The 21,032-nt window shown below is 51.2% G+C and overlaps 1 protein-coding gene across 1 annotated transcript in view; it reads left to right on the top strand.

Moving 5' to 3' along the window:
- PLXNA2 (plexin A2) overlaps nucleotides 1-21,032 on the top strand; it is a 145,545-nt gene that overhangs the window by 30,746 nt on the left and 93,767 nt on the right. The window contains 1 exon segment of the mRNA XM_017821409.1: nucleotides 17,205-17,339. Coding sequence (XP_017676898.1) covers nucleotides 17,205-17,339 — 135 coding nt within the window.

Raw genomic sequence — 21,032 nt, forward strand, 5'->3', positions numbered from 1 at the left:
TCTTCACCCAGGAGCTGAAGTCACCCCAGCAGCAAAGAATTTGCTTTGTAAAATGATCTGTGTCACGCTTTATTTGGGAGGTGTTTTGTTTTATTTGATTTTGCAAACTTTTGTGTGTTTGTTAGGGGTGGAGCCCGTAGTGATTTTTCTCGAGGTTGCTGATCTAATACATTCTCTGCAGCCATAAAATATGCTTTAAATAAACTTATCCTAATAACATCTGTGAGGAGCATTGCTTTGCTGGTTTCCATGTTAAACTGGTCGTTAATGCGTCGGCACATCCCGGCGTGTCTGTCAAACCCAATCAGTTTTGCCAGGTAGTAGAGGTGGATAACTCTGCCTGCCTACAGATGCTGCTCTTTCTAATATCCCTACGTGGCAGGAAAATGCCTGAGCTGGGGAAATCCTTTTCCTGGCTGATGAAGAGGTGTGTTTGTGCAACAGGAGGAATACACGGGAATTGTCAGTGCAGAGCGAGCCCGGACACTGAGACTGGGAAATACGGCTGGAGGGAGAGTTTGCATCCTCCACTCCAGTCCCACAGTGTCCCTTGCTTTGCTCCTGCTAGGTGAGAAGTTGGAGAAGTTGGATATAAGAAAGAATTCTTCACTGAGAGTGGTTCAGCACAGGAACAACCCGCCCAGGGAAGTGGTGGAATCACCGTCCCTGGAGGTGTTCAAAGCAGACGTGGCACTTTGCACTGTGATTTAGTGAGGGTGCTGGGGTTGGCTGAAGGTTGGATTTGATGATCTTGGAGGTCTTTTCCAACCTGAACATTCCCAGAGGTGAGGGGGGATGGCAGCCTTGGCCGTGGCCTCGCAGCTCGGGGCTCACCGTGGTGACAGATGTGTCCCAGCAGCGAAGTGACACAGCTCGAGGCATTTAGGTTTAATGGTTTCCTTCATGGCTGTGGACTGATACAGCTGGGAAACACATTAAAGAGTTCAGCAGCAAAGCAGACTCATAATTAATAAAATACAGATTTTCATTTGAAATCATTGCCCAAAATAGCTCACTAATGGAGGGAGAGCTGGCTGTGGAGTTACAGTGCTGCATCTGTCCCTCCTGCTGGCACGGCTGGGGCAGGTCCCTTCAGCCAAGAGACCAAGGACTGAGCTCCACCACTGCCCCCAGCACCCTCTGGGCACCCAGCAAGGGGGGAACAGCTCAGCAGAGCTGTGCTGGAAGCAGGGGACACCACCAGCTCTGACCTCTAAAGAGTAAGTGCCAGCCTGGGTAAGTCCAGCAAAATCGCACAAGCCTGTGAGATCCAGACATTTCTCACCAAAACAAGGTAAAAGCAGTTTGAAGATGGTGAACTCACAGTCAGCCTAAATCAAATGACTCCATGAGCTGCTCCATGTCCCCTGTTGAAGTGTTGAGCTCCACTGAGGGCTGGTGGGTTGAGAAGGGAGAGACCTCTCCAGGGTATGTCCAAGTGATGCTTTCATGGACTGAGAAGGGAGAGGCTTCTCCAGGGTGTCTCTGAGAGATGCTCTCAAGACCTGGGAAGGGAAGTTTTTTGCCTGCACAGCCCTGGCAGGAGCTGGCATTGCTGCTGCTCCTGCAGCCTGGCTTAGAGAGGCTGTTAAGGAGCTGTTTCAAGTGCAGGCTGAGAGGGAAGCTGAAGTGACCGATAAAGCATCTCTTCAGCACTTGTAGAGGCTTTGGGATCCTCTTATAAATCAAAGCATGCAGGTGGCCTCCAGGTGTGGGAGCACAGAACCACAAACAGCATTAATAAGGCCACAGAGCATCGTTCCCAGCTCTTCTGTGGTGGCAAAAGCAAAGGGGAGCGTGTTTTATCTTGTGGAGGCTGTGACTGTAACGATGGTGCAAGTTCTCTGGAAGGAAAAAAAAAAAAAAAAAGGGACAATCTGGGGAAAAGGACCTTCTGGGCTGGCTCATTCCCAAAGATCCAGGAGCGTACAGAGCTGCTCATGTTGCTTGCCTGCTAATTGCAGTTGGCTGTAACTGATTTGGAAAGTGATGGCCTTAGGGAGCTGAGATTGTTGTTTGTGTTTGTCTGGGATTAAATACAGATGGAATTAAAACGAAGAGGGGGGGGGCGGGAAAAAAAAAAAGCCTTGATTCGAGGAGGAAGCTTTGATGGAAATAAATTCCTGCTGGTGGAAGGCAGCGAGTGGCTGCTGCGGTCGCCTGGCCTGGGTTTCAGTAGCATTCCCATGGAAGCACTTGGGGAAACAATGAAAGGGGAGAGACAGAAATAGAAAGCAAAAAGATAAGTGGACTCTGATGAAAGGAGTTGTATTAATAATGAAAACTGGAGGTTCTGAAGCTGCTTTGGAATAGATTTTCAAGGCAGGCAGCCTCTCGGGAGCAGGCTCAGCCCTTTGGTTAAGTCACAAACCACAGGACTCCAGATGCAGAGAACAGGACCTGACTCCCTGCCAGGCTTCCCACAAACTGCGGGAAGAGACAGGGAAATACCTGGTGTGTTGAAATCACCAGGCCACAGGACTCCAACAGCAGCAAAACTGGAGTCTCGTGGCTTTAGGTCGCCGCAAGATTTCGTTGCAGCTGAGTGCAAACCATGACACAACTTATAAATCATGACAGTGGCAAAATAGGAGGCCTGGAATCATTAGCAGATTACATTATGCAGATGTATGGATGGGGAGGGGGGCTGTGTTAGTTCTGGTGTGATAGGAAAGGAAAGGAAAGGCAAGTGGGAGCTCAGCTCCTCTGATAATGAGCAGTGGCATCGTGCAAAGAGGCTGCTGCAGTTGCCAGCACTCACTCACTGGGAAAATCTGTCCTGGAAGGTAACTTTCCATATCAGTTCAGTCTCTTGGCTCAGTTTATAGCTCTAACTCAAAAAGCTTTAGGAACATCTGATGCCTGGTCTCTTTTTAGTGAGAGCAATTCAAGTCCTTTACCTTGTCAGAAACTTCAGCTTTTGGGGCCAGGAGGGGTGGAAGCTGGGAGCCTCAGGACCCAGTGTTGTCCTGCAGGTTACTTAAAAGCCATCTGTAGGTGAGGTTGAGCAGCTCCCTCTCCTTCCAACACCTCTTCCTGCCCCCTTCACCACCTCTGACACTTCTTAGTGACTGGCTGCAAATCTCCTGCCAGTGCTCATTAACCCAAATGCAACGACTGCTGAGTCTCCTGGTCTGGCTGGAGACACTTCCACCACCCTCTGGCAAAAGGGAGGCTGGGAAAACATCCAGCTCACTGGGATGAAGCTGTGAGCTGGTAGCAGAGGTCACTGGGGTGCTGTTGGACTGGTGGGTGCTGTGACTGGTGCGTCAGACCAGCCTGGGACTGCATTCCCAATTGTCCATTGCTGGATGTGAAACTGAGAAAATGAGCAAAAAGAACATCCAACCCCCACTGAGCTGCCTCCAGCTCCTCTCATCAGCCACCAGCTCCCCACAGACCTTTAAGATGCCTGTTTTGGGGAAGGCAGGGGCAATGGAGAGAGGAATTTGTGTTGGATCTGAGGCAAAGAGACCACAGAGCAGTCAACACAGACTCCTGTTGCTGGCATTCGATGCCGGGGGTTTGGGCAGGAAGAATGTCCCCAAAGCTGCCTGAAAGCTGGAATATGAGACAGAAAAACTAAATACACTGACAGCCACAGCGTGCAAACATGATATCCTGCCTGGAATGCACTGGCCAAAGTGTCCCCATCCCTGTGTCTGATGTGGTCAGAAAGGGAAGGGAGAGCCCACGGCCATTTTGGGAGGCTGTAAAGGCAATTTGGGACGTGCCTGCAGGTTCCCACCTCCTGAGCCAGGCCAGAGAAGAGGGAGACACGGAATTTCTATCACTGCCTTTGGAAACCTGGTCACCAGGAGCCTGTGAGATGGGCTCCTGTGAGATGGGCTCCTGTGAGATGGGCTCCTGTGAGATGGGCTCACTGGGAGGCTTTTAGGGAGCAGGTTGGGTTTTGACTTGAAGCGCCGTTTCCCTGGAAAGGGAATGATGGCAAAGCACCAAACTGTGCCATATCACTGCTGCTGCTCAAATCCATACTGATGTGCTGCCATCCAACCGGGAGGCTCTGCTCCCAGTCAACAGTTCAGCTCCAGTGCTGTCCATGGAAAACAGCGTGTGTCCAAAGGGAGGCAGGAAGAGGAATTGGCTTTCCAACACAAGCAAGCATCTGGGCTCGCTCTCCTCGGGGGCTTCTCTTTAAAAGGAGCTTTGAATTGATAAATTTTCACTCTTTTTCTTTTTTTTTTCTTTTTTTTTTGTATAAAGAAATTCTCCCTGGCTTTGATACAAAGGAGCAGCTTGCTCTGCTCGCTGCTGGTTTGTTTACAGAGCCATGTGGGTGATGAGGAGGGGAGAGAGGAGCAGTGCTGGGGCGGGGGGGACCAGAGCCTGGAGCCCAAACACGGCAGAGCCAGGCACAGCCCCCGCCTTCCAGCAGCCTGTGGCCCCTGTCAGAATTAAAGAGTTATAGCTGTAAAAACACATAGGGTTGGCTCTCGCCTGCCACAGCATGTAAACAAGTGTTCTGGAGGAATCCAGGCTGCGAGGCTGAAGCTGTGAAATGCTTTGGAGCCTTTCTCCTTACAGAAGGGGGGGGGGGGGCTGGTTGTTTTGCAGGTTCCCAGGCACAGAAGTTTGGCCTCTTAACAGCAGAGTTAACCAAAACTAGCAAAACAGAGGCTAAGATCTGTTATCAAAACCAACCAAGCCCACAAACCCTTTGCAACGCAGCACAGGATGAGGATTAAAATCCTCCTTAGAGAGTCTTCAACAAACACTCCTACAATAGTATTGCTTTCAAATACTTTCAGGAGACTGATATTAAGTCTGAACATCAAAGATGTGACTGGGTGAGAGCTGGATTTGTCTGTAGTTTCTATCACAGGCAAATTTTAGAGAGACAGCAAAAATATTTGACAGTGGCTTCAGTAGCTCAGATCCTTTTTGCTGGGGGATGGATGAAATGGTTAAGGGAAGGTATCTTCTAGCTGTGCTTTCTTGGTTTCCCTGCCTCCCCGTTGGCACATACATCCACATTCTCTGTTCCTCTCCCATCTGCTCCCACTTCCCAAATTTCTAACATTTCACTCTTAAAATTTTGCCTTCATGTATATGAATGAAAAAGAAAAATATCGCTGTAAACCATAAAGGCTCAGGAGCTGGGATGAATTTTGATCTGCGCCATAAAACCCCTCGTAAGCCTTGCTGCAGCCTCCAGCTCCAGCAGGTTGTGGTGTTGGTGCTGAGCATCACTCACAGGGTCTTAGTTGTGACTCTCAGGTGCAGAATTTAGGCAGTCAGGGCTGGTGGTGTCCTTCTCTTGGTGCAGTCACTGAAGGATGCAGATGGGGTGGGGGTACCACTCCCAAAACCAGCATGATGTGGTTCTTGGTGAACTGGTTGACTTGTTTCATGCTCAGCCCTTCAGGGATGTAACTGGAGCTTGGTGGAACAGCATTTTCAGGGATGTGAGGCCTCTTGCAATCATGAAACCACTTAGTGCTGTTTAGGGAAGCGAGCCTGTGAGGACAGCAGAGGGGGAGTTGTTCCAGTGTTAAATTACTGCACCACACACACAGTATTTGCCTAACCAGCTAGACCTGAATTGCTGTTCAAACACTGCTTTTCTGCCTGACGTTGGCAATCAGGGAGCTAATTACACTGGATTAGGGTTTTTCTCTTAATTACATGAAAAATTTAGCGCGGCTGATGTTCCTGAGGCTGCAGGGGATTAAGGAGGAAGCCATGTGTTTATCTACAGGTCAATTATGGAAGGGAAGGCTCTAATGTGGTGCAGCTTTGTCTCTCCCACCCGTGGACCCCAGCCTGGACCTATCTCATGATGCTGGTTTTGGGCCATGGGCACGAGAAGGGATTAGCTGGGCTGGCTGCTGGGGGAACAAAAGCAGGGGCCTGGGGGAAGAGCTGCCTCCATCCTTCTCATGAGGTGTTTGACAGCTCTGGGGCAGACCTGCTCCACCTCCTCGTGCAGAGGAGAAAACTACAAGTAAAACCTTTCAGCACGAAAGGAGGCACAGGCTGGTTGGGTCCCGCTGGACCAGGATGTTCAGTCTCTCAGATGTTCTGCTCCAGAAACATCTTCAGTCCCAGTCCTTTATCTGTGGTCCCTTTTCCCCTCCCTCCTCCCACTTTGGGGGTGTCTAATGTTGCTGGTGTGCTTTGCCTGGGTCATTCTGTGTTTTCACCACAGTGCTGTAGCTGCCCTTGTGTTCACATACCAGTGGCACCTGTGGCCTCCAAGGAGGAGCAGTGGCATCAGCTAAGTGGCCCCACCTTGGTGACATGCCACCAAGGACACTGTGTGTGTCGAGCAGCAAAGCCTTGGGCACGTCCACTCACCTTTTTGTGATGTTTTTCACTGTGGATGAGGTGAAAAGGGAAGCACAGAGCTCCGTGTCAGCTGGTCCCTGGGTGATGCTGCCAGGATGGGGCTGGCACTGCAGCTCGTGGCTGCTCTGCAGGGATGAGCTAAAGCTCAGCTTGGAACTGCACAGTTCCCAAGGGTTAAACCCAGCTCCTGAGTGGTGTTTGCCTCAGAGTTACAGATGGCAGATTCCCCTCCCGCCCCAGCTGGATTTGAACTGGAACTCAGAATTTGGATATTTGAGGCCCAGGATGCTGATCCATCCATCAGCTGCCTCTCCTTCCTCCCTGGCCTGATGCAGAGCAGGGTGGTGGGTGCTGTCCCAGCCCTGTGGTGGGTGCCCAGAAGCTGCACCGATGCTCTCGAGACAAGGATGGCCAAGGACAGACGGACAGGGACAGAGATGTGTGCTGAGCCCAGCAATCTCCCTGCTGCTCTCAAGGCAGTGCTGAGCAGTGTTACATGTGTTGCATATACAGATTATTCAGAGCCAGTTCATCTGCTTATCTGCTGATTAATTCTGAGATGCTGGAAAGGGCATGTGCCGAAGGCTTAGGGAGTTACGGTGCGGAGATGGAAGAGATTTTGCTTTTTATTTTTATTTTTATCCTTGATCTGCCCCGGAATAGCATTTGGGAAGCAGCTCACAGGGGCGGGAGGAGCGTTCCTCACGCGCTGGGAACGTGAGCTACCTCAAAAGCCTCTGCTGGGGACTGGGAGCTCAGAGCATGAATGAGCAGATAGCAAAGTGTAAGGAGAGAGATTCGGCTTCCACGGATTTATACTCGTATGAATCCTCTCAGGAGGCTTTAATGCTTCCAGCACAGGGCTCTGTACAAGCAGATGCCCTTGAGCAGGGCGCCAGCCCCGGCTGCTCCTCGGGCATTTTTGGTCCTGTGCCTTGTCTTCCACAAGGATGAGCCCACACTTGGTTCAGCTCCCGCGTGCCCAGAGATGGAAAAGCCCCAAACCCAGAGTGTGTCCCGGGTGGGTGGTTCCCCACCACGGAGCCAAGCTGCCAGGGAAATGGAGAGCCGGGAGTGCCGGCACAGCCGCGCTCCGGGAGCCGTGGGGCAGTGCCAGTTTGGCTGGGGCTCTGCCCGTCCTCACACGACCTCTCTGCAAGGCTGTTGCTGGAGTAAAACTCAGCCTCTGCGCGGGCAGCGTGCTCAGGACCCGGCTGCTCAGAGCTTTGTGTGGCTCTGGCCCGTCTCTTAACCAGAAAATCCCCGTTCCCTGCCCGCAGCAGGCGTGACCTGGGGGGTGTGATGCTCCCCACAGCCAGAGGAGCAGCAGGCGATGTGGGAGAGCCTTGTTTCCCGGGATTTAAGCTGAGCTGGGTGCTCTGTAATTTCCTCACATCCTCTGCCCGGACAAGGTTAGATCCGATCAGTAACACACGACTGGTTCCGCGTCGCACCAGCGAAACCAAAAACATGCACGGCCTCCCTGTTCACCTGATGGCTCCTGTCTGACCTAAAGCACCAGGCAGGATTTACCCACGAGTTTGTAAACCCTCCCAAAGATAATAAAATGTAGGTTCTTTTATTTCCTTCTGGGTTTTGGCCTCGGGCGGCTCGCGGGCTTGGCTCGTGTTCCAGCGCTCCCGGGAGGCGTCGGGCAGGAAATCGGAGTCATTTGAAACACATTACTTACATGATGTTTTTTGAAAAGGAAAAAAGAGAATAATATTTCCCGAGGAACTTTCTGGTTTCCACCTGATCGGCTGGAAGCTGTGACTTCGGAGGAAGAGGGGTTTTTGTGTGGCAATTTTTGACAGTCGCTTAGTTTCTCCCTCCTTGGGGAGAATCACGACTCGCTGCAGCTCGTTTGGAGCAAACTCCACATTAGACAGTCTTGTCTAAGTGGCTTTTTATTCCATTTTACATGGCTACTCAAGGTCAACAACCCAAACTAAGCAAGACCAATCCCTTCAGCTGTGAAATGCACTGCTGGAGGAGGATGTTCGGAGGGAGACAGCTTGACACCGAGCTGTGGAGGATTATTCAGCTGGAAGGGCACAGGTGAGGTGTGGATAGATAACACAGATACAGTGCTATTTTGGGGACTCTGGGAAGAGCTGTAAATGGTGTGTGACAAGCAGATACCCAGTACCTCCCTCGCCCTAAATAATACCAGCTCTGTGCTTCCTCTCATCTTTTCTGTCCATCTCAGATGACTCAGGCTTTGCTCTCAGCCCTGTTTGCCTTCACTTTGGCAGTTGCTCACTCCCCAAAATGCTGCTCCCACCTCCCTCCATCACTAATTGTGTCCTTCAGGCAGAAGACAGTGAGCTGTGCCTCTTCTGTCCTCACTTACGAGTCCCTCTGGGTGCCTGCCAACACTGAGCCCAGCTTTGGGCCAGGGCAAAGGGGAGAAAAAGGGCAAAGAGTGGAAAAAGGCAGGGAATGACCCAGGATTTGTAGCACCCAGAGGGGCAGCCTGGATTTAGCCTGTTCTCTGCACACCCACAGCTCCCGTGGCACCCAGGTAACCCTTCTAAAGACTGCTGGTGCTGTGTAGAAGAGGATGCTTTAGGAATAAAAAAACTCCTCTCTGCCTGTTCCCGGAGTTGTCCCACTCTTCCCTCACCTGTGCTTTCATTTACTCCCCAGCTGTAAGGGAAGGAGCTGGATTGAAGCTGCACAAAGCAGGAGGAGCAGGGGTGAGTCAAGGGAGGAATGGCAGAGGCTGGAGGAGCAGCTTGCAGAGGGGTCAGTGGGATCCAGCACCACCTCCCTCGTTTCTCTGGGAGGCCAAACTCTGTCCCTTTGATGACTGCCTTGCTCGGTGCCACAATGCAAAGCCTGCAAGCAGAGAAGTGCTGTTAACAATGATTCCCATTTCCCAGAGAAGCACTGAGCCACCTCTTTAAAAATAACACGGGAATGTAAAGGGAAGAAGGGGCTTATTGCTGAACAAAAGGAGAAGGAAGTCACTGCACGCTGTGGCTCTTCATTAGGGGACAGATTAGAAGTGAGCAGGTTTTGTGCCAGCTGTAGATGTGCCCTGAGCTCTCCTCCTTCCGGGGAGCAAATCCACAGATTTACTCCAAGTGTTTCCACCTTTAATGGGTTCTGCTTTGATGCTGGTGGAAGGTGCAAGGCTGATGGCCCTGAGCCCCCAGCAATTGTCTCCCTGCAACAAGTGCTCCGAAAAAAGGGGCCCTGCTCCTTCTCAGCATTCCCTGCCAGGCAGCCTGATCCCTGGAGTCCCCAGAGTTAATAGTCTCTACCTCCTGCTTTTGAACTGAGCCCTCTTCTGCACTGGCATTCATCAAGAGTGTAGAAGACAATCTTTTGGGCGCCTCACTGTCTTTTTTTTTTTCTTTTTTTCCCCCATTTCACTGCTGGTTTTAGCTACACTAGGGCTGGTTTTAGCTGGGTTCCAGCCTGGCTTTGCACTGGGGTGAGCAGAGCCTTCCCCAGGGCCCAGCAATGGGAAAGAGCTTCCCTCTTAATGGAAAAGAGTGCTGGGCCTCAAGGAAAAGACAATGCTGCTGATTTAAAGCACCATCCAAAGCAATACGACCTCACCAGCCAGCCTACCCAAATTTGATTCTAATGAATCCATCCCCGGAAGAATACTACTTAATTAATTAGCAGCTCATTTGCATGAGGTGGCATGTTATTAAAGTTCTGCTGCTGCAAGTAGGGCTGTGACAAGGTGTGAGCTGACAGCTTTTCAAATAAAAAGTCTTTTAAAGGAATGATCTTCCGAACTGGCAGCTTTGTTCTAAACGAGCCTCTCATGCAGTAATAAATTAAAGACATGGGGGCTGCTGATTAGTCTCTGCATGGGGCCTCTGTACCATCCTCTCTGCTTTATCGTGGAGGATCAGCTCTGCAGAAGGGTGGAGGGGAGAAGAAGGATGGAAGAAGGAAGTAAAGGCTTGGAGAGAGAGAGAGACAAAGAGAGAGAACAGCTTCAGTGGCAATCTTCTCCTAAGGTCTGGTACCTGTTAGGATGTCTGAGCTGCTGCTTCAACCCAGCAAGTGGATTCTTTCACCCCCAAAAGCTTTCAAAGAGGCAGCAAGGGATTCCTCTCCCAAGCTCCTCTTTCTGCCTGGGAATGGGAAGGACTGTGTTCGTGGAAGCTCTTCTCCCTCTGGCACATCCAAGTGCCCAACCTCCCCCGTGCACCCCAAAGGGGCACCTTGAACCTTGCTCTGGCAACTGGTTTCCATTAGCCAGGGACCAGTGGGGCTGCTGAAACAGGTCATGGAGTCAGAGAATGGTTTGGGTTGGAAGGGACCTTAAAGCTCATCTTGTTCCACCCCCTGCCATGGGCAGGGACACCTTCCTAGCCCAGGTTGCTCCAAGCCCCATCCAACCTGGCCTTGGACACTTCCAGGGGTGAGGCAGCCACAGATTATTTGTTAAATAATCTGTTGGGTGTGACTTGATCTTTAGTGCTGAAGGAATGGTAGGACTTAATTTGTTTTGTGTTTTAAACCTTCTCTGACTTTGTCTGTAGGTGGGAACAAACTCTGTAATGGTAACACTGGGAGTGTTAAGGTCTTGGTTTTACTCAGAGTGCTGGTTCTGGGCAGGCTGAAGCCTCTTGTCACTCAGGGCAAGGCAGGAAACGTTCCTTGGAGGAACAATTCCCACCTTTAGCACTGGAGATGCTGGAAGTGAGAGTTAATTTGTGTTTGTTTGTTTGCTGCATCCCCGTTTTTCTGCTCAGCAGTGGATGTGGGTGCTGGTGCTGCAGACACAGCCCCTCTCCCTGGGGAGCTGCTGTGAGCCTGGGGGGTTCCTCTGTGCTCTTCCCCAATTAGCTCAGCAGTTCCTCTGCCTCGTGGCTCCTCTGGGGAGCTGCACATTCCCAGGTTGTGGCTTTGAACACGGAGCTAACATTTCCCAAACAGCAAAAGATGGGAAACACATGTGGGTGTGAAATAGATACACAGAGACATTTCTGACATGAGTATTGAATTCACAGGGAGCTCAGATCTATAAATAATTCGGGTCATGAAGCCTGCTCAGAACAAACTCGGGCTGGAGCCCCCCCTGCACTGTGTGGGGCTGTACAGATGCCAACCCACGTTACCTTCCACTGCCTGGACTTACCTCCCAGCACCTGCTTCCCCCTGCCCCATCCCCCTTTTGAAGGAATAACCTCAGGTATCCAGCTGCACAGGCAGGAGGGTCTGCAGATCCTGGGAACGAGGGATTGTGTGAGTGGAGGGCACCAGCAATTTAATCTGTCGGGAAAGGCGGGATCCAAGCGAGACAGGGACAGAGGAGGTTTGTCTCCTTGCACCTGGAATTTTCCTTAAGTTCAGGGAGGGGATGGAGGAGGAGAAGCTCCCCAAGGAAGGGGTTTAGGACTCGGAAAACACGAGCAGAGCAGGCGGCCGTGGCTGTGCCTCGGTGCTTTGTGTGCATCGTGCCCAGCACGGGAGGGAGAGGTGGGGCTGCACAGCTTGGATGGGGCTTTCCTGGGTCTTTGAGGTTCCCCAGGCAGAGGGACAATGACACCAGCACTTGCAGGGCAGTGTCACCTGTGTGGCCCTCGCTGGAGGGAAACCTCCTCAGCTGCTGCACAGCCTGTGCCCGAGCAGGGCACCAAGCTCTTCACCAAACCGAATTCCCTCCCCTGGGTTTTGGAAGGGTAACCCCAGCAGGGATTAGTGAGTGTATTTAATGTTTAGTTAGACAGCGTAATTCGGGAAAGAATGGATTTTCTCCTCCCTCGGAGACCATATAATTTGGTTTTTGAGGAGCTGTTTTGCTCCGAGCCACTGAGCCCGACAGAGTCGTGACTTCCTGGAGTGAACCCATCTATTGAGGCTTCCCTGGGATATCTTTGGGGTAAAGATAAAGGTGATGCCCACTATGACAGACATATTCTATCCTAATTTGGGAGAAATGCATAAAGAAATTGTGACAGGAGAGAGAGACTGGGATATGAGGGAGCCTCCAGGTAGTGGAGTTAATTGGATATGCTGATCTGAATTGAATGTGCATGTAAGGTTTGTCATTAACTTCCTCCCAGACACATCTATGATTTAAAGGGAAGATACCTAATGGCATCACTATTTCACTTTAGTTTCAAGGGGGAGAATTCCCACATGGAGAGCAGGGAGCCGAGTCACACCCCTGGGGTTCCTGCCTGTGCAAGGTGCATGCACGGGAAGTTCTTCAGGGCTGGGCTTTTCCTCCCGTGGCTGGAGACGTGGTGAGGGATCCTATCAAGGCTCCTGCACATCTGTGGGCTGGGTGTGCAATCCTCAGCAAACCCCTTGGCTTCCTAGGGTTTATTAACAGCTGGAAATGGGTCCAATCTGGATGTTAACAGTGCTCCGAGGGAGCGCTTTACTCCCAGGATAATTTCATAGAAGGTCTGAAGGGCTGTTGGAAACTTTCTGTGTGATGATTTGCAATTTGTATTCTGGGTTCTCCTCTCCTGGAGGTTGCTGTGGGTGTCAGAGGATGTAGAAGCATCAGCAGCCAGCATTGGTAGCCCTGTAAAATGATCCTGAGATGTGCATCTCGCCTCCTTTTTGGTCTGGTGTGAATGTAGAACAGCCTAGTTCATATTAAACTGGATTAGCAAAAGTAAATCCTTTTTGCAAAGATTATTTGGATGAGGCACAGAGGAAATCTGGGCTGGTTTTTGTTTGTCTTGTCCTGTCTTTGGGAGCTCTGGCATTGCTGAGTCTCCTGCTTGTGGAAGCTTTCTTTATGGCCAGGTCTAGGTAGGAAAGACTCCACGAAACCACAGACAGAAAGAGGTAGGGAAAGGCTGTTTAAACTAAACTGTGCTCCAGCCTGATTCAGAAACCTGCTGCCAGGAACAGTCTTCCTGCTAAATTTCCAGTCCTGGAGGAGGAAATCCATCCTAGAGCTTTGTGGGAACTGCCCAATAGCTGAGATGTGCAGGTGTAAATGTCAAAGAAAGTGGCAATTCTGCAAACATGCACCTTGGCAGCAAAGGTTGCTCCTTGTTTTCGGGTTTTTTTCTCAGGCAGTGACGCTCCAGTGCACATTCCCAGAGCGGATACAGTTCTCAAAACATCCATTTTACACAAATGCCACGTTACTGGATAGTATTTCCTCACCCTGAAGGGTTAGAAAGCCTGACATGAAAGGAGCAGTCCTAAGGCTCCGGGGCTGTCTGGGCTTTTCCCTTTGTTGCCATTACAAACAAAAAATCAGCAAGTTCAGCCAGCATGTTGTGCTCCTGACCCTGGGAATCCAAAGTGCTTTGGGACCCACCAGGCACCCGTGTACATGGGGAGAAGCTGCAGCTCTTGAGGAGTTAATGGGTGGCCTTGGTGTGGGATCCAGGATGGGGAATCAGTCCCTTCATGCATGGGCTTATTCAGCTGTTTTTCTGACATCAGGCTTTTCATCATGAGTCAGCCTCGTGGAAACACTGGTAATGAAAACAGACAGGTAATTTAATCATGGAAAGTTCCTACAAAGAGATCCGATGTCTTCTAATGGGAGCCTGCTGGGAGAATCTGGAAAGGAATGCAGATATATTTTACCTCTGGCATTGGCTGGGCAAAATACCTAAGGGAAACTTTAGTACAAGAGGTGTGTTGGAGCTTCATGTCATATTAGATCCTTGAGTGGCTCCTACACGGGAGCTTCACAGCAACATATACGTGACACAATGTGGTGTTTCACTAATCTGGGCAGATAATGCTGAGCTTATGCCTGCAGCCTGCATTGGGGGGGTATTAGAGAGATCAGTCTGAGCAGAGCCTTTGAAGGGCTGCAGCTCCTTCAATTCTGCTCCATCGCGTGGGGCCTTCCCCTGGCCCGGTGTCCTCCGAGCCAGGGATGATGTTTGGATTTGCAGGTTATGTCATTAGGCACTTTTCAAGCCAGCTTTCTAAACATCCATCAGGAGCGATGGAGGGAAGTGCTGTATCTGGCCCAAACAGCTTCTCCAATTCATGGCCAAGTGTGGGAGCCTGTGGTTTGTCCTCCTGGTCTCCGTTGTCTGTCTGGACATATCTCTGATCCTGGTTTCCATCTCACTGACGTGCAGCTCCCCACAACCCGCCTGCTCCCTGTTTCACTGTGCTCCCACCCATTCCAACCTTCTCTGCTTCCCTCTGTCTCTCTCCTAAACCCTTCCTGTTCCCGTCACTGTGTTGTGAGAGAAGACAGGCAGGTAGATTTAGGGGGATGTCATGAATCAGGACCACCACAGCCCAGCCCCGTCCCTCTCCTGCATCGCTGTGCCCGGACCTGGGCTTGGGTTGAGCCCAGACTTGCAGGGTTGGCACCACATCACTGTTCTAGTGATGGGTCAGGAGCTGTTTGGTCCCAGGAGGGCACCCAGACGTTAGGCAGAGGAATTATTTCTCTCTCCAAACGTCAACAAGCAGCTTCCTGCTGGGGGGATGATCCCTTTCTTCTTCCGCCCCTCGCAGGAATCATCGCTCTTCTCTGACATCATCATTTGTTGTCATGGAAACCAAAGCCTGAGGAAGAGATGCAGTGGAGCATCCTGGTGTCGGTGGGTGCCTCTCAGCATGGTGCTGTGGGCAGGGGGCTGGAGGGCACCCAGGGGGTTTAACACCCACCACGGCGTGCGGGGCAGGGGAGCAGCGGGCTCTGCCCTGCCCTCGCCCTGGGCTCTGAGATATCTCAGCAGCCTCCACGAGAGACCCCAGGGCTGCTCCCCTGCCTGTGGAGGGGCAGGAGGGTGCAGGCAGCACCCAGCACCCCGGGCAGGGCTCCAGCTGTGTCCCAGGACACCCGTGCCAGGCACAGCTCCAAGCACTTGTCCAGGCTGGGGGAGCCATCAGTCACGTGGTGCTGCTGCCTCCAGCCCAGAGCCACAATTCCCAGTTGGAATTGCCCTGCACAAGGCTTGTCCAGTGGTATCTCTCTTTATTAGCCCTGTCTGACCTCATTACTAGAAAGGAGCTCAATTTAACGAGCTGCCCGTGCCCTGAGGGAACTCTGAAAAACAGTTGTTTTTCACAAAGGCTGCTGATCCTTCATGTCCGGCACTTCCATTCCCGTTTGGCCATTAATCAGGTGTTCACATGGAAGTGGCTGTGTATCCCTGACAGCCCAGAGTTCCTGCCGTTTATTCCTCACGTGATTTTGCAGCCCTGTCCCTGTGTCCGTGGTTCAGGCTGGTGGCTCCGTGGGTGACTCAGGTTGCAATACTGGTCTCGTACTGGTGTGAACCTGCCCCTGGTTCTCAGGATTTCAGGAAGATCCTGATTCTCACAGGTGGAATTAAAGCAGGATTTGACCTTCTGCCTTTCTGAGGGATTTTGTTTTTCTGAAAATTCAGGGCTTTTGAGGCAGGTTTGGGCTGGTGGCTTAATCCTGCCAGAGGCTCCCTGTGCCTGGCTGTGGGTGTTTGACCAGACCACTCACATTCCCACCTGATGTCCTTTTATAGCACTAAAAACACCAAAGGTAAGGAAAAAAAGAGAGAAATCCAGAAAATAAATGCATTCGTGTACCCAACATGTCTCCACAAGGCAGGGAGCACCAGGGCTCTTTCCAAGAAGAGGATTTATTTGGAGGAGGGTGCAGGGGGAGCATCTCTCCTCTCTGAGTGTGAGGATATCCCTGTATTTCCAGCTGGGGTGGCACATTTCTCAGATAAATCTTCAGATGCTTAACAACCTGCTGTCCTACCTCCTGGGAACACGAACCAGGAGGGGAAAAAGACCCTCTCTGCTGCTCCATCCTGCCCCTTCTGAAGGTTCACACTCCAGGTTCTCCCTGCCTTTTCCTCCCTGCCACAGCCGGGAACTGAGCAGAAAAACGGGATGCAGCAAGGCAGCCCGGCATGAGGCTGGAGAGCAGATGGCATCTTTGTGATAAGAGGTTTTTCCAGGGCCATCAGCCCCCTGTATTCCCTCTCCTCCGCGGGAGTGTTCCCGGCCCCCCTCTCCCGGCATCGCTGTCGCTGCGAGCCCTTGGCTCGCCCGGCCGCTCTCAGCTGGCGGCTGCCAGAGCTCCGAGCTCTGCAGACACCGCGTTGCAATCAAATGGCTCTCCAAATATGCAAATCCTGGTGGGAAAGACAATGTAAATAGTTTGTTTATCCTCCTCCCTTTCCCCTCGAGCAGCCCCCGAGGCCATAAATTATTAACTTTGGGAAGAGATGGCGCGTTCCTCGGCGGCGGGCGCCGCTGGCAGGGACGGGGTTTGTCACAGCCTGGGCAGGTTTTCCTGCAGGAGCAGGGAGTTGTGGTTTGGAGGGATGGATGGATGCTTGGAGCCTGTCAAGCTGAACAGGCCATGTGGTGCTCTGTGAGTTCTGTGCTGGCTCTGCTGGGTTCATCTCACTGAGTCCTGCAAGTATGAAAGTGGCAGCAGCCTCTCCAAGTTTTTAGGCACCAGGGGTTTTAGGCCTCTGTGGCACCAAGAGGTGATGGAGATTGTCTGAGTGTCATTCTGTAGGTGTCTAGAGAATTAAAAAAACAACATCTCTGCAGTATCTTGGCTTTGCTGTTGCCTGTAGAGTCTTGTGGTTTTCTTTCAGGCTTATTTTAGAGAGAATCTAAAGAAGTTTATTGCAGCCTTTGTTACTCCTGGGTGCCTGTGGTCAGTCACAGCACACTGGCAGTGTCTGTGCTCACCTTGCAACCACAAAACTTTCTCACTATTTCCCATGGATTGGGAAACTCCCACCAACTTCAGTGGAGAAGGAACCTTTGCTCTAAGTCCTGCACCCACGCTCTGCCTGCTGGCTCTTCGCTCTCTCTCCAGGTTGCGAGCTGAGATTTTGAATTAGATTCCTTTTCCTACCTCCTCCTCCTCCTCCTCCTCCTCCTCTCCATCCCCCTTCCATCCCCCAAAATAAAACCGGAATTTGGCTGCTGTGAAGTCACCTCTAATCTGTTTGTGCTCCTTCCAGATCCGAGCAGATGGTCCTCCCCATGGTGGAATTCAGTATGAAGTGGTGACAGTTTTCAAGGACGGGAGCCCAGTCCTTCGAGACATGGCCTTCTCCATCGACCAGAAGTACCTGTACGTCATGTCAGAGCGCCAGGTGAGGCTCTGCTTCCAGATCTCTTTGGTTGTGGCTTCCTCCCATGAGGAATGTGTTGTTGGAGCACATGGAGCTGAGGTGTCCAGCCCCATGGTGCCGGGGTTGGTGTGGATGGAGCATCAGAGCTCAGATTTATCTGCCTCTGCCCAGAGATGGTTGTCAGTGCTCAGGGGAGAGAGTTGTACCTGCCTGCTCTTGGCTGGAAGGGCTGGGAACTGAGCTGAGCTGCTCAGAGGTGATTTGGGGCTCTGAGCCAGCCCTGCCTAAATCCTGAGCCACAGGCATTCCAGACTCGTGCAGCCAGGCTGGCAGGCTGGGGGTTTGCATGGCTTTGTCTGAGCATCCTTTATCACAGAACCATTGAAGTTGGAAAAGATCTCCCAGATTATCAAGTCCAACCGATCCCCACCTTGAAACCCAGCCCAGAGCACTGAGTGTCACGTCCAGTTGTTTCTTGGACACCTCCAGGGATGGGGACTCCACCACCTCCCTGGGCAGCCCCTTCCTTCCAATGCCTGACCACCCTTTCCATGACCAAATTCCTCCTGAAACAGGTGAATTTATGATGGCTTTATTTATCTATTCATTTTATTTATTTATTTATCAGTATATTTGAAGAGGCTGTAGCGAGTGATTCTGCTGCACAGAGGGGGGACCAAGCCCCATTAACACTCTGTGCCATCCTTCACTGTGCCAGTTCTGCTGCTGCCCCGAGGGTGGTGCCCACCCTGGACAGAAAAAGCACAACCAAAATGATTAGGATGGGAATTGATGGCTGACAGTCCACGGGAGTCTGTTGCTTAGGGGAGCCAGCCCGATGTAAATAATCTGGGACCTTCTGTTCTTCTCTGAGACACAAAACCACATGAAGTCCCCACTGTTAAAGCAGATTTCTGGGTTCACTGGCTCTGCTGAGAATTTTATTGGCTGTTACTGAGGACTGTGTAATTCAGATTAATGGAGCTGGTGCCTTGTGGGTGGTGGAGAGAGGGGCAGGGTTGCACCTGAAGGTGTCTGGATGCTGTTAAATCGTTCTGTGGTGAGTTAACCCTCTGGTCACTCCCAGCTTTCCACATCTGCTGGTAAACAAATACCTGCCCTCCCTCCCAGCTGCTCTGAGAGATGCTCCAGGGAGGTGTCAGTGTGAAGGGATCAGGGATGTGCTGGTGGAGGTAGAGAGGGAGCAGCTGTCCCACCAGCTCACCTTCCACTGGGAGCTTCCAGCTCCTCCCAAAGCCAGCAAAACTGTAGGAAAACAAAAAAAAAATCAGGAAATCCTTCACTTGGTTATAAAGTAATTTATAGCCAGGGAATAAATGCTTTTAGAAAAGTGCAAAATCCTCTCCCTGCTAAGAGACTCGAGTGAATGAATCCCTGTGGTTGAAGGAGGCATTGTATGCTTGTTGTACCAACTCAGGGATAGACAGTGCCATGAACAGCCTGAAATTTAGGATCCCATTCCAGCCTGGACTGGGATTGGATGGTAATAACGAGGATCTAGGCAAACTTTGCAATGGAATTATTTTATTAAAATGTTAGTGCCTGGCCATTTCCTGCAGGAGCCACGTGCTCCTCGTGCTCTCGGCAGGGAGGAAACAGCCCAGTGTGTATCTCAAACAGTTGAGGAACTGCTTTCATTTGGAGGAGAATCCAGTGGGAATGCCTCCAACTCATCTGTTATGAGGCGAGAGCGCCTTAATATTCATCAAAGCACTAATTTGCTTAATTGTGAAACAAAAAGATGTGAAGAGAATTAGCAAATAATAGAATATTCCTGGGACGTTAATTCCATTTTCAGCCACGGCTCTGGCAAAGCACTTGCCTTGGGGAGCCTCTGGCATCTGGGGTGTGTTGTGTCTCATTCCTTGCAGGAATTGCCGTAGGATTTGCCTTTTGCCCTTGTAGAGATGTGTGTGCCTTGGGTCCAGAAGTCCCAGCATACCTCTGCATATGGATTTTGTCAGCTCCTGTGACCTCAGTGCCCTCATCCTGGCAATGTGATAGTTCAGCAAAGTGGAGGGGAGAATATATTTTACCCTGAGAGCTCTATAAAGGAGGCTGATGATTGAAAAGGGGTCAGCACCACGAGGAGGAGGAAGGTCCAGCAGCTTCAGAGGGCTGAGGCTGTAAATGGTGGGAAGTGCCTTTCAGAAACACTGAGAATATACAGCAAAAAATGTCTTCTGGAGTCTTGAAATTTGGAACAAAACGAAATTCTGCCACAGTTAAAATGACAGAGAGAGCAGCTGTTCTTACCCGTGAACGTGCTGGGGGAGGATTGTCCAGAGCCTGTGCTTTTAAATCTGTGCTGAGAAAGGAACAGGACACATGCCTGTGTCAAAACATGCCTTTCAAAAAACGGGCTGGCTTTTGTTTTATTTTTTTTTTTTTTTGTGGAATTAAGGTAAGAAATGTGCTCCCCAGTAGTGGTGGGGAGCAGGTCCTGAGCCCTTCTGGCCATGGCTTTGGGCACAGCCCAGCGACGAGCCGCAGGGCTCGGTGCAGGGCTGGGATTGTGCTGAATAAACCGAGATGTGTGGATGCTTCCCAACAAAGAGATGTAACATCTCGGCGTGGAGCCCATCCTCCTTCTGTGCTAGCAGCAGCTAGGATCAGCTTTCTGCTGAAATGCATTAGGGAAAGTAGTCACTTCATCCTAAAATCTGGAGTTGTGGTTGTAGGCACAGTCCTTCCCCGCTCCCCTGGCGCCTGTCCCAGCCCTGTCTGTGCTTTGCTCCAATTTTTCCGCACTCCTTTTCGAGCTCTCCATGAGCCTTTCATGTGTCGTTGCCAACTTCTTCCAAAGCAGAATATTTGACATTTGATTTCACTCCCACAAAGCACAGAAGCAACAGTTGCACAGCCCAATCCGGGGGAGAGAAGGATAAAGAAACTTTGCTTCCAGGCACTTGGAGTTCTTCAGGCACACGATTTAGGGGTGGTTATTAGGGGCTGTTTCAGGCTTTCTTCCTGCAGCACCTGGTTTCAAATAGCTCTTGGGGGGAAAAGAGAAACGGTCCTGACCCTATTTAAAGCAGCAATTCATTTCTCAGCGTTGCTGTAGCAAACAAACACCATTTCTGCCCACGGGCTGGGCAAGGCTTGGCTGGAGCTGGAGGCTGAGATGTGTTGCATTAGTGGAGTATGTGGGGTTCCAGGGTGGACTAGCAGGGGATCTGTTGGGTGCTGGCAGAATTACACCATGTCCTGCCCCCAAATCACCCCTGGGTGCTGGGGTGGGTTGGTGTTGGAGGGACCTTGGTGAGGGGACCTTGCACCGTGGCTCTTCTCAGCTGCTGCCCAGCGTGAGCTGCCTCGTGTTTTTCATGGACAGACAAATTCAATTAACAGTTTCTACTAGGAAAAAAAAAAAAAAAGAAAAACCAAACACAAAATAAAATATTGAAGTGGAATCAGTCACGTTGCTCATGACAGGCTTTTGGCTGCTTTGCTGGTGGGATGTGAGGGTGCACCCAGGGCTGGCCCCCAGCGATCAAACGGCAGGTGAGGACAATGCAGTGACAAATGTGGGGCCACCAAGAGCCCCCTTGTTTAAAAAACTTCCCATTTCAATCCTGAGCCTGTCGCAGAGCCCACACCAGCAACCCCTGCATGTGCAGAGAACCTCTGCTTTCACAGGGAAAGACTGAGTCTTACAGGAAAAGTGCTGGCTGTGTCGAGGAAAAGTGGCTT

Source organism: Lepidothrix coronata, unplaced genomic scaffold, assembly GCF_001604755.1.
Source record: "Lepidothrix coronata isolate B3197 unplaced genomic scaffold, Lepidothrix_coronata-1.0 Scaffold90, whole genome shotgun sequence".
Classification (NCBI taxonomy): domain Eukaryota; kingdom Metazoa; phylum Chordata; class Aves; order Passeriformes; family Pipridae; genus Lepidothrix; species Lepidothrix coronata.